At 54.7% G+C, this 15,094-nt stretch overlaps 1 protein-coding gene across 2 annotated transcripts; it reads right to left on the bottom strand.

The window, feature by feature from the left end:
* Positions 1–200: 200 nt before the first annotated feature.
* On the bottom strand, positions 201–9,359 carry KLF11 (Kruppel like factor 11). 2 transcript variants are annotated; one of them, XM_039231085.1, is made up of 4 exons: positions 9,202–9,359; positions 6,884–7,153; positions 4,708–5,668; positions 201–2,770 (listed from the first exon to the last, which is right to left on the bottom strand). In XM_039231085.1, the coding sequence occupies exons 1-4, from the start codon at positions 9,241–9,243 to the stop codon at positions 2,490–2,492; spliced, it is 1,554 nt and encodes a 517-aa protein (XP_039087016.1). In that variant the 5' UTR covers positions 9,244–9,359; the 3' UTR covers positions 201–2,489. The 2 variants fall into 2 exon arrangements, with proteins under 2 accessions (XP_039087016.1, XP_039087017.1); XM_039231086.1 differs by lacking the exon at positions 9,202–9,359 and adding an exon at positions 7,431–7,439.
* Positions 9,360–15,094: the final 5,735 nt, after the last annotated feature.

Below are 15,094 nucleotides of genomic sequence, written 5' to 3'. Positions count from 1 at the left end.
CAACAGCAGCTTAGGCGGGGCCGACACACTGTGAATTCTGTAGGTTCTTTCCCGAGAAGATCCTGGGTATCTCCTGGTGCAGCTAAATGACACAGGACACAAGTCCAGTTTTGCAAATCAAAAACGTTTTATACGATTCAAAGAAAAAAGCTACATCACACATGTTCATTTAAATAAGTCAAAGTCTGTTACATAAAGCATAATTCTGAAACATTTAAAATTTTATTATTGAAACTACAAAAGGCTCAAAGTCAAAAAAGATCAAGCAAAATTGCTCAGGCAATAAAGTGCATGGGGCGGGGGGGGAGGGGGGGCCGCCACACAAGCTCCACTTCCGGCAGAGGTAACACAAGGCTCTGGTTCTCAGGACAGGATTTTCCAACTGGAAACTCTCCTAATTTATAGTCTTTCAGTCAACAAACAGAGAGAGGAAAGTTTATAGAAGGTATTTCTAAATCTAATCAGGAAATGGAAGTAGAAATCAAATTTTAACATCTCTATTCTTTAGAAACCGCGCTGCCTAGAGAATGAAGTTTAATGCGACGAGCGACCCAATTCTCAATGACCTCGTATTCTCAGCACTAGGACTTCCGTTACTTTGCATAATTAAGAAGAATATACAAATTTAATGCCATTTACGACATACAGTCAGAAACGTTTATGCTGATTTAAGATGTAGGCGGAAGAGAGAAAAGGCTCAGGGTGGGGAAACACGAGCTACAATACATTTAATTATGGTTCTCTTGCAACCGGTAGGAATACTCAGCACGGAGGTGAACAAAAACGGGAAAGCCGTCTGAATGGAACAGCCAGGGCTCAGACTCGTATGCCAGTTAGCAGCTGACGCTAAAGGGCGATTTACGGGCTATCAAGTAAACATACAGTGAATGACCAGGTGATGGTTACCATATTAAAGGGACCTGAACAGAAAACCTAATTATATTTATTTCATATTTCACCTTACCATCATTTTGATGAAAGTAAATGCCAATATAAGACGCAAAGGCAAGATCTAAGCACGCGCAGCACAATAAAGCCCACTCCAGGCTCATGACGCGGGGCCGCATTCGTCCGTCCCTTGCGCGCCCCATGTTGCCTGGATTCCCAACGCCGTCCAACAAAAGCAGTACCCGTGGCTTCCCGAACACCCGGGTCGTGGTGTCCGTATAATTAGGACTTGTGATCACACGGATTCCGGGTGCTGCCAGGGGTCTCATTCTCTAGGTGGACTGCACAACACCCCATCCGAGTAATTCCGTTTGATCAATTTCCTTCAAATGAAATGAACGAAAGAGAAGCCGGTAGTAGTACTGCTGTTTGGTGTAACTTGCGTTTCCTATAGTTCTTAAGAATTAAAGGAATTGGAATATTGGAGCTGGGCTGTTTGCGTGTACACTTTACCTCAGATAAACTGTACTTTGGTGGAAAGTTCCTCCAGCCAATAAGGACGTTTTCTTCTTCTCTAAGAAGTTACTTCTACTCTACCTACTCTAGAGTAGAAGTTACTCTAACACTATGAATAAGGCCACAGCAAAAGAAGTCAACTGACCATTAATGAAGGGGCTGGGTGTGAGTGCTTATAACATTACCTTTTTTTGGTGTTTGAGGTACAAACAGGCAACTAAGTAGTTTGCTCTCGGCAGAGCAATGGCCCCCAAAACCACAGGCACTCAGATCCAACAGCAGCTCCCTGGTCACCGTGTAGCTATCAGGAATTTTAAATTATTCTCTGGGATACAGCCTTCACAAGTCACACCATGGACATAGATAAATGACTCGTTCTACTTAACCAAAATTTTAATTCCTTGGGCTACAGCCTTAAAGGAATGGTTGCCTGGAATTCCCCTTGAAAATGCTACGAAAAGCTGAATGCAAGTCCCCCCCCCCCCCCATTTAAGAAGCCCCCATTCAACTAGTTCTGATTCGTAACAATTCTTAGATCTGAAGGGCCTGTTGTAGACTGGCAATTTCTTTCTTTTTGTCGCTGAATAATATGCCAAATTTACTAAAAGAGTTATTACGAAAAACACTGTGGAACACCGAAAAGAAGACCGAAAATCACCTATCTAGAAAGTGGTGATTTGAACACCAACAATATAAATATTTTAATAAAAAACAGTATAAAAGTCAGTACCCTGTCTCATTTCTACAAAACGTGAATAGAAAGGCTGTAAAACCCCAGATTGTGTAAACTTTATTGCCAAAATGTCTATTTGAATGCTGGTGATTCAGATGCTCAAATTTTCTTCCATTTCCTCAAAAAAAAAAGAAAGAAAGAAAAAAAAACAACAACTTCTGAAACTACAAAAGATATTGAACAGGGTCCCAAACAAAAAAAGTAAAGTTAATATACTTTCATCAGAACCAACTCCCCACTTTCTCCGAGCCCCCCAAGACCTTTTTTTTTTTTTTTTGGAAGAGAAAGTCATCAGTTCCATTCCTGAAAGCTGCTTCGGAAGGTTCCTGCGGGCGGATGCTCGGCTGACCTTTCAGGCGGAGGCCGGCGGGGTCGCCAGGGGGCCCCCACATTTCTCTGCGGAGGCGATTCTGTTCAGTTTGCCAACCTCTGCCTGCCAGCCGGGCGCCTTCCTGGCCGTCATGTGGCGCCGCGCATGCTTCGTCAGGTGGTCGCTGCGCATGAAACGCCGCTCACACGCGGGGCACACAAACTTCTTCTCCCCGGTGTGAGTTCTGCGGTGGCGAGAAAGTTCATCGGAACGAGCAAACTTTTTATCACAGCCATCCCAGTTGCAGCTGAAAGGCTTCTCGCCTAAGAGGCAGGAAGATGCGCATGAAAGAAAATGTAAGTGCTCAGCACCTTATTGGACAGGTCAACACATGTCATTTTTAAATTCTATTCATCGAAATTTAAGAAAGTAGTATCTGATTATTCTGGTATTGAGTTATTCTTTTTTTTTTAAATCTTTTGTAACTTTATTTTTGAGACAGAAAGAGACAGAGCACGAGCAGGGGAGGGACAGAGGGAGAGGGAGACAGAATGGGAAGCAGGCTCCAGGCTCTGAGCCGTCAGCGCAGAGCCCAACGCGGGGCTTGAACCAGAACTGTGAGATCGTGACCTGAGCTGAAGTCGGAAGCTTGACCAGCTGAGCTGCCCTGGCACTGAGCTACTCAAATGACAAGAAATCCTCCAAGATGCATTTCTTTCTGCCACACCCCAAAAACATAACACGTATGCCAGGGCCCAAAGATGTCAAACTAATCTCACAGTTCTAAAGATATATTTTTTTTAAAGCTTATTTATTTTGAGAGAGAGAGAGAGGGAGGGAGAAGGGCGGGAGAGGCAGAGAGAGAGGGAGAGAGAATCCCAAGCAGGCTCCGCACTGTCAGCAGCGTGAGTCTGCGGTGGGGCTTGAACCCATAAACCATGATCGCATAACCTGAGCTTGAAATGGAGAGTCAGAAGCTCAAGCAACTGAGCCACCCAGAAGCCCCCAAAGATTCTTTGAAATAAAAATAAATCTTTCATTGTTATAGCTTGGGGTAGGGGGAAATTCTTGAAAGAATTCCTTCCCTGAAAAGCAGAGCCCCTCAGAGGCATCCACTCCCTCCGATGCAGCCGTGACCGTCAGGCCTGAATCCTGGACTCTGCTTCGCTGTGCCAGTGCGAGCTGCCACATGCAAGCTCTGGTGTGCGAACTAGAAACCGCCCGCCCGAAGCGCACTGCGGCCCCGCCTGCGCTGCATCCCCCAACTCGTGCGGTCCCACAGGCCGTCAGCAGACGTTCCGGCGGAAGGGCGGTCCCTGATCTAGAGTATGTCCGTTGCGCTGCGGACCCTGCGTGACCGGTGACTGCGCTTACGGTTATGGAGAGTGTGACCGTCTGAAAGGGGAGTTTAACGAGCAGACTATTTAACCACAGCAGCCTTATAAACGCAACAGGAGAACAGTGACGCGAGGAACAAGAGCGCCACGGAACGACAGCGCCGCGCTAACGTAACCTGCTGAAGCAGCAGCTCTCCCAGCGGCTCCCCGACCCCAGCGAGCCGTGCGGCCACCAGCCCACACGGCTGTGTGAGTATAAACTTAAGGACAAATGTACTTCCTTGGTCACACTGTCCATATTTCAAGCGCATATGGCTAGTGGCTACCTTAATGGGACAAAGAACACTTCCCTCGTTGCCAAAAATTCTACGGGACCGAGCTGGCGCGATAATAAAGAGGTCACTAAATAATTACAGTCACTTTTCTGAATGAAAAACTATGTATTTCCTCAAATAAGAAAACTACACTCCCTTCAAATTCACAGATTTTTGAATTCAAGCTTTTCCATACTTTAGACAGACCTTTCCCCAGAGTGAACTAAAGTAGGTTACGCTGGTATTTACTGAATGTGAAATCCGCGTTTTCTAAAATGCTGCCAGACAGACTGAGGCGTCTCCTGTGATATGGAGATAGAGGAGCGGTACGAGCATCACCTTAAAAACCTATCAAAGAGCCGCGATCCCGGAACCATACATTCTACCTACGGGGATGAGCACATGGCATGTTCTAGAAAAACCAATGATGGTTATACTACCAGTAACCCCCAATCCCTACAAGACTGTGAGGGTTTTTCAGGACCGGAGGGAAGGAGGCCAGATTTCCCCCTTTCCCAGTGGTTTTCACGAGCCCCTCCCACTGGAGGAAGGCTCCGCGTCCCCCGAGCCCAGGACCCGGTGTTCTCGCACCTACCGCTCGGGACTCACCTGTGTGAGTGCGGAGATGGGCCTTGAGGTGGGAACTTTTGAAGTAGGTTTTGCGGCAGCCCGGGACGTTGCAAACATAGTTTCTCCTTCGGGAAAAGTCTACCTGAGGGGCACAGTTCTGGCCGGAGGTGATGAACACTGGAGCGGGGGCCAGGGGCAGGAGCCTGGTGCTGCCCCCAGCCACCCCGCCGGGTGACGAGGCCGCAGGCGGGGGCAGGGCCCCCTGCGGCAGGACCAGCATCACGGCCCCCTGAGGCACAGGCGGCCCCACGAACACAGGCCGGGCCACCGCAGCAGCGTGGGGGAGGATGGGCTTCGCCGTCCCCGCACACGCCTGGGGAGGGGGCTTCAAAACAGCTGAAAACGTGCCACTCTGTCCAGTCACAGGGATCATTTGGCAAAAGACAGGGGAACTGGGGACGGGGACAGAGATCACAGGGATGGCTTTCCTCGACAAGTCACTTTCATAATTCTTTGGTGAGCAGGTTTGAATCGCGACAGGCCACCCAGCCTGCTGGCCTTTGTCGGCGGGGACCAGGCCACCGGCCTTGTGCGAGCAAGGCTGGCCGGATGAGGAGTCCGCGGCCAGCGGGCGGTCTGTGAGCCGTGTGGCCAGCAAAGCTTCCAGCCGTCCCAGAGACGGTGCTTCTCCTCCGCTGACGGAAAGCTGGCGCTCTTGAATCTGGGCGGCAGGAACGTGGCCAGGAACTGGACTCCCCGCCGTGTGGCGGATGACACTTGTCACCACGGGCCTGCAGGAGGGGCTGCGGGCTGGCTCCGGGGACTCTGGCTGCGAAGCAGGAAGCGCCCTCTCCGCCTTCCCGCTCAGCACTTGGGCTGCGCCAGCAGAGGCTGGGGGCATGGCCGTGACCATGCATGCTTTGGAATCAGTTACTTGGGAAGGAACAAGTGTCCCTGTCGATGGCTCCACGAGGTCAGGGCTCTGAGGAGGAGTCATGCACTTAAAAAAAAAAGTACTGTGTGAAAAGGTGGTCTTGGTTACAGTTTCAAGGGGACTTAATTTGGGTCACGCTGCCCCCAGGGCCTTTAAAAAGTATCTACAAAAGCCTCACGGAAGCCTGCTCACCGGCATCACATCACGGCTTGCAAGGCTCGCTGAGCTAGGTCACTTTCCAGGCTCCTCCCCCTTTCCTGACCTCGCCCAAACCAGTCAATGTGCTTAGTTTTAATAACATCAGTGCCACTCCTGGCCTTGCATGGCAACTGCAACGAGCCATTAACTATTAGGCCCACAGATGAGAAAACAAATTTATATTCAAAATAAGAGCTTTTCACAATGATTTCTGATTCTCAATTAAAAACCACCACCCCAGCGTGAGCCATTGCACACACCCCAGCGTGAGCCATTGCACACACTATTAGACGCGAGGTAAAAGTCTGCTGGAACGGCCCCCCGAAGCCACGCTCTCACCAGTGGCCCTGCCTGAACGACGCCCCTCTCGCAGCGCCCGGCACTTCCCACTCCCGGTCGGCCTCCCGGCGGCAGGGCCCGGTGCCAGCGACTCCGCGAGGGGGCTCTGGCTCACTCTTTGGGGAATTCTCCCACTGCCCACGAGTCCCTTCCCCTCCCTCTCCCAGGTCTGCCTGCCACGCTCTCCTTCCAGCGAGCTTCCAGCGCAGCACCCCGAGATTCTGGTCCTTCACCTCTGTCAGCAACTGGCCGTTCTCAACTTTACAAGCCGAGAAGCAATCTCTCCCAGCAATTCCGTGGCTCCAGCAAGGTAAGGAAACACAAACCAAAACCTTGCCTGACCGCACCCAACCCCTACAGGTAAGAAATGGGTTGCTCTGGGGAGGCAGAGGCCAGAGTGGGAACCCAGCTAATGAAGGCTGGGGCCAAACACAGGCTGTCTCCACCCGTATTTCCTGATCCCAGACTGGGTCCCACCCTGGAAATCCCCAGGGAAGCGAGTACGTTTTACTTCCTCACATCCATCTGTAGGTTTCATCTTATGAATGTTGTAGCCCTGTGGCTGCAAGCTGGGATCTATTAATGGAAAGAGCGTATTTTCCAGGGATGAGAGCTTTCATCCTGAGGACCCAGAGGTCCTGCCCTTGACTACCAGCATCCCAATGAATCTCCCACTAGTTCTTCAACACATTTATTTAACATGGCCTAGTCACTACATAAGACGCTCTTCTCCCCACTTCTTACCAGAGTCGATAAAGAATCGAAGTCCTTTGGTAGCTCAGGTGCGGCTGTGTCAACATGCACCGTGGCAGTGACATCCCCAGAGTCAGAGACAGGTGTGAGGGGTCTTATCTTTAACAGTTCCCCTTTCTGGGATCTTTGACCCCAGGCGCTCATGCAAACAAGCGCCTCAACCGCTTCGATGTCATTCTGCTCCAAGACGCTGCACGTAGACCTTTCACTATCGTGCCGCTTCCTCTCCAGGATCGACTCACATATGTCCATGATGTCAACCTAAAGGCGACACAACACAGTGGTTTCTCAGTCTGGGGGAAACTGAGAGGGCAACCCTGATGGGTGCGAGGATACGCACACCAAGTGTGCGCACTATGCACGTAACACACACACGAGACTCCACACACAAACCCCGTTTCTGTACAAAATATGCCAACGGAACATTCATGCCAATTTCACTGAAGCCAGCGTTCTGACAAGTGAAGACGACTGGGCTTGGCTGGCAAGCATTTTCCACTGAAAACCCTGATTCTTAAAAAAAAAAAAAAAAAGTTACGTTCACGTTTTCCTGCAGGAAATGACCAGTAAGCCTTTAATTGCTCAGGTGTAAGCCCCGAGGGAGAAACTGGCACAGGCTCGGGTCTTCCGGGTTGTCAGAGCCACCCGAAGGGGGTCCCTGCAGGTGCGTTTCTGCAACTCTCTAAAGCCCTGAGCGCAGCCTTCTAAAGTCAGGGCATCACCACACACAGGACTTGCCGGGGGCTGAACGCCATGTGTGCCAGCAAGGTGGAGCCCATGCTGGGGGAGCCCTGTTCCCCAGACGCAGGAACACTCAGCCACTCCTTAACACCACAAGGCTAGGCAGGAGATAGGAAGAATTTTAAAAATCTACTGCAACCCAGGCGATGGACATCTTTCCTGCAGGTCACACTGGTCTTTCAAAGCAGGAAGGGGGGACAGAAGCAACTGGAATCAACTAATCCCTTCCCAAAGACCCTTTAAATCTACAATGACACACGTCTGCACTCAGCTCGCCTAAGCATCAAATCCTTTTGTCCAGCCAGGTCCCCCCAGAGCACGCCAGGGGCGCGACCGCCTCTGGCCCAGCTTCTGACCGCTGGGTCCCCAGAACCGTGAGATCACAGACATGGGGCTGAGGGCGGCAGGAACGGAGGGGCACAGCACACCCTGACCTCTCTCGGGCCCCCAGGGTCCTCGAGTCTCGACGACCAAGGTTCTAGCCGCCTTCAAGCCCGAACACGAGGCGGCCAAGGCTCAGGAAGGAAGCAACCCACTTCCCCTCCCCCACCCCGCCTTCTTCCGCCCTCTGTCTCCCACCCACCGTATGTGGTCATCGTGCCAGCTTTGCCCCGCCCACCGCATGTGGTCTTCGGGCCAGCTTTGCCCCACCCCCGCCCCACCTTTCATCAGCTTTGCCCCGCCCTCTACCCAACCCACCCCGGGTAGTCTTCAGACCAGTTTTGCCCCGCCCCCTACGTCCCGCCTTCCGTCCAGCTCTGCCCCGCCCACCGCATGTGGTCTTCAGGCCAGCTTTGCCCCGCCCCCGTCCCGCCTTCCCGTCAGCTCTGCCCCGCCCCCTACCCCCAACCACTGCATGGGGTCCTCATGCGAATTTGCCCCGCCCCCTACGTACCGCCCTCCCATCAGCTTTGCCCCTCCCCGTGCCTCCACCCAACACCAGTGGTCTTCAGGCCAGCTTTGCCCCGCCCCCTACGTACCGCCTTCCTCGCAGTCTTGCCCCGCCCCCCACGTACCACCTTCCTTCCAGCTTTGCCCCTCCCCGGCCCCACCTTCCCGCCAGCTTTACCCCGCCCCCCGCGTCGCCCACCGCCTGCCGGCTTCCCGCCAACCTTTGTCCCACCCCCCCAACCCCGCCCGCCCCACCCGCCGCGTGCCACCTTCCCGCCGGCTTTTGCCCGCCCCCCTCTCCCTTTCCACCATCCGCCTGCCGGACCCCGCCGCCCGCCTGTCGCGTTCCCGCCAGCCGCGCCCCGCCCAACGGCCGCCTCCTCATACGGCCTGGTGACGTCATGGCTGGAAATAGCCCCGCGCTGGGACCCGGCAAAGCGGGGTTCGCTGCGGGTACTCCAGACAAAGCTACGCGTAGGGCGGCGCGGGGCACACGCCCCCGTGCCACCCAGCGCGTCCCTGCACCGCTGCCGCCCCTCCCAGCGCCTGAGCCCGCGCTGGCCCCTAACCGTGGGGCCGCGGCTAGGCCCCATGCGTCCCCGCCCTCCTCCACGCCCCGGCCCCGCACAGGCGGCACGTCCCCGCCTCGCCGCTCGCCCGGATGGGCGCTCACTCACCGCCTGCGCGTCGCCCGATCCCACAGAGCCCGGCGTCTGCATGGTGCCGGCGGCCCGCAGGCAACAAAGCAGCCGCGGGGCGGGAGCTCAGCGCACGGCAGCGGCCGCACGTGCGCCGCGGGTGGCGGCGACCCGGAGCTCCTGCGGCCGGCGCGAGCCTCCGCCCGCCCGCGCCGCTCTGCCCCGGCGCGGCCCTCGCCGTGCGGGAGGGGCGGGGCGGCCGCGGAGGGAGCGGCCGTGGGGGCGTGGCGCGAAGGCAAACCAAAATACACCGCGCCCCCATCGGGGCGGGGCCGGGCGCCCGGCAGCCAATCCGCGCCGGGCGCTTGCGCCGCCGGCCAATGGGCGCCGCGGGGAGCCGCGTGATCGGAGCCTGGCCGAGGCGTGATCTGGCAGGGCGGGCAGCGGCACGTGTTTTGGTCCGAGTGAGGGGCGGGGCCTGAGGACCCGGAAAGTAGGGGAAAGGTCCCGGCGGCCGCGGCGGCTGCGGCGGGTCTGAGGGGCGGTGCAGCTGGTGCCGGGGAAGTCCCCTGGCAGAGGGCTGGCTGGGCAGTGCCACGGCGCTTAAAGGGGTACCGCCCGCAGCCTGCCCAAGCGCAGGACCCGTGGAGCGAATTGGACCCGCAGGAGGAACCCCCGCGTTTTGCTTGCTCGTTTGTAATTTTTCTTAATCTGTCGTCGGCTCCTCGGCGTGCCTCCCTGCCCGGGAAGGGATCTGAAAGCAGGCTGGCTCCAGGTGAGAGTCCTGCATCCGAGGCTCCTTTCAGCAGCGCCCCAGAGCCCGAGCTTCTAGGCCTGAGTCTGCCTTTGCCGTCCCTTCCCCAGGCAGCTTTGGGCCGCAGTTTCCACTCTTAAGTGGGGGCCGGAGAAACCCACCCGTTCTTCCCAGACCCGGTGTGAGCATCACCTCCTCTAGGAAGTCCTCAGGCCTGAATGAGAGAGATGTCCATTGACATCTTTCTTTTTCCCTGGACTTGGGTTGACCATGCTCTGGGTGTGGCTTAGCCACTTCTGCAGCTCTACGTTCTTGAAGGTCTTGAAGATCGGGGACCAGTCTGTGTGCCTTTGAACCCCTACCGCGCGCAGCTCAGCGTGGGACAGCCTTTCACCCCCTTGCGCTGCCACCTTTGCTGGGCTCGGAGGTGGGTGGGCACCGCTAAGAGGCAGAGGCCACAGTGAAGAGTCCTCGGCCCTGAAAGCCAAGGGCAGGGCAGGGTAGAGGGTCCCTGTGCTCTGAGCGAGAGAAGCCCTGGGCCCAAGGGACAGGCCACAGGGGCGGGCAGGACCTCCCCCTTATACTGGGGAGGCCCGGGGATCTGACCACTGCTTCTGCCTCACAGACCTGTTTGGGTAGGAGCGGGATAAGCTGGCCGCCTTCTCTCCATTTCTTCCTGTTATTTACTTGTCTCCCCACCAGAAGGAAGCCTCCCTGGGTTGGGGAGCTTGTCTGATGGGGTGCGGCCTCCCAGTGCCTGGCTCCCTGCAGACACACAGACTCCCGTTGGTTGAATGAGCCAATAAAGATGATCACCTGCTGCCCCACCCCCGCACCTCCCCGGGGAGGCAGACACCTCTAATTCGAGTCCTTGATGTTGAACTCACATTCTGCCCAAGTCTGGATTGCGCACCCCTGGGAAGCGCATCACCCATCACCCCGATACTTCCACCCAGAAACCAGAGCCACTTTGGCCCCTTCCCTTCCCTGCACTTGCCTCCTTTCGCCAATTACCTCCTGCCTGCCCTTCTCCCGCCAAGTATCTCTCAAATTACTGGCTTCTCTTCATCCCCCACTCGCGCCCCAGCCCGGCCACCGCCCTGCCTCTCCTGAATTCTGGCCACTGCCTCCCAGCATGTCTCGCTGCCTCCCGCCCGTCGCGTACGGTCTGCTCTTCAGCTCACTGCTGGGATGATCTGGAAGGAGCGTTGGTACCTAAGTAGCGTGCACACTCTCAGCAGGCGTCCACGTGGCTACTGGACTGAACCTGGCTCGTCAGGCCAGAGTCTGTGACTGTATAACGGGACCAGGCCAGCGGTTCCTGCGCCCCGCTGACCAGTTCCCCCCACCCCTTTCTCTCTTGCTGTCCCGCCTCTACTGCCCCGATACAGAGCGCTGCCCCCCACGCCCCCGCCACCCACATCAGGTCGTGTCACTCTCTCCTGCTTTGCACATGGCATGCCTTCCGCATCAGCACCCCACCCCTTCTCCACCTTGGCTCTGTGACACTGGTGACTCCCCGCTGAAGGCCTTCCTGGTTCCCATACAGCAGGACAACTCGGCAGAAAGCTAAGTGCAGGGTGTTTTGGGTTTTTTCTTTTAATGTGTATTTATTTTTGAAGGAGAGAGAGGCAGAGAGTGAGCAGGGCAGGGTGGGAGGGGGGCAGAGAGAGAGGGAGACACAGAATCCGAAGCAGCTCCAGGCTCTGAGCTGTCAGCACAGAGCCTGACATGGGCCTTGAACTCATGAACCCCGAGATCATGACCTGAGCCGAAGTCGGACGCTCAACCGACGGAACCCCCCAGGCGCCCCTCAGTGCAGGGTTTTGGAGTCAGACTTGGATCCGGTTCCCCGCTGTGCCAGTGTGGCTAAGTCAGGTGGCTGGCTGTGTCTGTGTAGAGTGAGGGGCCCCAGCTGCTCGCCATGAGCCTGGAGCCACATCGGGTCCTGTGCCGACTCCCGGGGCAGTAGGGAGCCCTAGAGGCTCAGACGGTGGGCTGGCTCAGACTCTTCCAGAACAAGGCCCTATCCCTGCCTTGTCTAGCCCGTGTCCCAGCCAGACGGCGCTTTGCTCATGCTGGTCCCCCCTGATTCCTCCCTCACCTCGACCCAGATACCGCTTCTCCATGAAGCCTTTCTTCACACGCAGACACACACGCCGGGCTGCGGCTGCTGCCAGACCCGGGTACTGGCCCTGCCCGTAGTCCAAGGAGCACTGACTGTTTCCAAACCAAAGACACTTAACAAAGCATTCACTTGGAGCCATGACCGAGCCCCCTCGTCGCTTCCAGGCCCCACAGACCCTCAGACGGAGTGTGGACAGCCTGCACGTGGACACAGACAACCCCTATGCTGTGTCTATGTGGACACGACACCACTGAGCAGACTGCCAGCAGCTGCGCACGTGCTTTTACACACACACGGCAGCGTGGCGTCCGCCTCCCGGACCTTGCTTGCTGGTCTTCGAGCAGATTCCCCATCGGTTCCCGGAGATCAGTCTCGTGCTTTGTACGGGTGAAATAATATTACACTATAGGAACGTGACAGCGGTTATTGAAGCACTCCCGGTTAAGTCACCCCTAGGGTGCCTAGGTTGTTTCCAGCTTGCTGGGACATGGTGTCCAAGCGTCATGTGCCCACAGGCAAGGAGACCCACCAGATCACCTCCTCCAGCTGGAACTGCTAGGCCACCTGCTCTTCTCTTTCCTTTCTGTCCTTTGGCCTTTGGGTAAATGTTATGGAAGCGCAGTACAGACACAGGAAAACGTGAAAACCGAAGGGTTTCCTGAATCTTCACAAAGCACCCGCTTCTGTCACGGGCACCGAGGGCAAGAAACAGAATTATCGGCCAAATCCTAGAAACCCCACCCTGACCCCACCCGGGATAATCCCTATCGTGGTTTCTTTTTCTTTTCTTTTCTTTCTTTATTTTGAGAGAGAGAGAGAGTGTGTGTGAGAGTGCAGGAGGGGCAGAGAGAGAGGAGAGAGAATCCCAAGCAGGCTCCACGCTGTCAGTGCAAAGCTCGACGTGGGGCTCAAACCCATGAACTGTGAGATTTATAACCTGAGCCAAAATCAACAGTTGGACGCTTGGGGGCACCTGGGTGGTTCAGTCGGTTAAGCATCTGACTTCAGCTCAGGTCATGATCTCACGGTTCGTGGGTTCAAGCCCCGCGTCGGGCTGTGTGCTGACAGCCAGCTCAGAGCCTGGAGCCTGTTTCAGAGTCTGTGTCTCCCCCTCTCTCTGACCCTCCCCTGCTCACACTGTCTCTCTCTCTCTCAGAAATAAATTTAAAAAAAACATTAAAAAATAAAAATAATAATTCCTTTAAAAAAAAAGAGCTGGAAGCTTGATATTCTGTCTCCCTCTCTCTGTCTCTCCCCTGCGTGTGCACTCTCTCTCTCTCTCAAAAATAAATAAACATTAAAAAAAAAAAAGAATGGGAAGCTTGACCCACTGAGCCACCCAGGCGCCCCCCCCATCATGGCCTCTAACACCATGGCATACTGAATTGAAACTTGTACAAAGAAAACCCTTCAGTGGGCTCTCTTCTGGGCCTGGTATGTAGCTGCACGTAGTTGGACTTCATGTATTCTTGCTGCTGTAGAGCACACCATGACGCATTGGCCCATTCTGTGGATGGCCATCACAATCGTTTCCAGTCTGGGGCTGCCATGAATAAAGCTGCAGTTAAGATTTTGCTACATGAGTGTGTGTATTTTAAATTTAGAAAGATTGTCAAATGTTCCTCCAGACACAAACTCATGCCTATTTATCCCACCAGCAATGGGCCGCAAAGCCAGTCCCCTATTTCTTCACTAATGCTGGGCCTTCTCAAACTTTCTGACCCTTAGCAAGCTCAGTGGAAAAAAAAAATGAGAACTCATCATGTTATATTGTATTTCTTTGGTGGCGTTTCCTTCAGAGTTTTTCCTGTATTTAAAAGCCATCTTGATTTCATTTTCTGTGAACTCTGGGAAGAATTTTATTTTATTTTATTTACTTAAAAATTTTTTAATGTTTATTTTTTGAGAAAGAGAGACAGAGCACGAGCTGAGGAGGGCCAGAGGGAGAGGGAGACACAGAATCCGAAGTAGGCTCTGGGCTCAGAGCCCAACACAGGGCTCGAACTCACGAACAGTGAGATCATGACCTGAGCCGAAGTCGGACCCTCAATCGACTGAGTCACCGGGGTGCCCCAGAAGGATTTTTAAATGATGGTAGAGAAACTTGAACATGTTTAAATGCTGGAGACAAGGGGCCAGTGGAGAAAAATTAATAATGATGGGGAGAGTAAGAGAGAGAGAGAGAGGAAGAGAGAGGTTGGCGGCAGAAGGGGGTGGGGAAGTACGCGTTGGGGAGGGCCAGGGGCACACAATAGAGGTGCCGGCTTTGTGCAGGAAGAAGGACTTGCCTCATGGGAGACCAGGGGAAGGGAGAGAAAATGGCTGGAGATCCAGGAAGACTCTGGAGTGGAGAGGAGAGAAGGCCAGGGTGTTTACATTTGATCCACCTTCTTGATGATATGGGAGTCATCTACGGGGTGGGGGTGGGGAGGGGCTGAGATTTGGAACAGACCTGGCCAGGGACAGTGACAGCGATTGCCCTCCGCGCTGAGGTCCCAGTCATAATGTTGGAGTGACCCTGGCCCAGGAATTCGGCTGCTGCCCTGGCTCCTGGTGTGGCCGTGCTGGGTCACCTAGGATGGGCCTTTCTCATCTGTGAGCCTCAGCTCTCTGACTTGCAAAATGGAGGTAGATTAGCTCCGTGATTCTAATCAGTCCTGGACTATGATCAAGTTCATCGTGATGGTTTTGTTGTTTTCATGTAGTTAAGTACCACTTAAGGACGATCATTTATTCAGAAGTGATATCCTCTTCACGTTTCCTGGTTAGAATGTCTGTGCTTTAGGACCGCACGCCCTAACCTGTGAGGACAAAACACTGGCCCCCAAATTTGTTCTGAAAGTTTGTGGTCAGTGAAATGCCCAAATCTGGGGATCTCTGGGCTAGATGTTTTCTAGTCCATTCCATCTCTGATAACCGTGATTGTCCAAGGGCTGCCTGGACTGGCCTCCATGCTTGGCTGGAGGGGCTGACTTCAAAGCCTCAGCCGGAGGAAGCAGGTGGGTGGAGCTGACATTCCCCGCACTCTGGCCTGCCCCCTGCGCCGCCCC

Source organism: Hyaena hyaena, unplaced genomic scaffold (assembly GCF_003009895.1).
Source record: "Hyaena hyaena isolate Hyena2069 unplaced genomic scaffold, ASM300989v1 scaffold_53, whole genome shotgun sequence".
Taxonomy (NCBI): Eukaryota; Metazoa; Chordata; class Mammalia; order Carnivora; family Hyaenidae; genus Hyaena; species Hyaena hyaena.
Note: the sequence above shows the minus strand (reverse complement) of the source record. Positions and strands in the feature narration are given on the sequence as shown.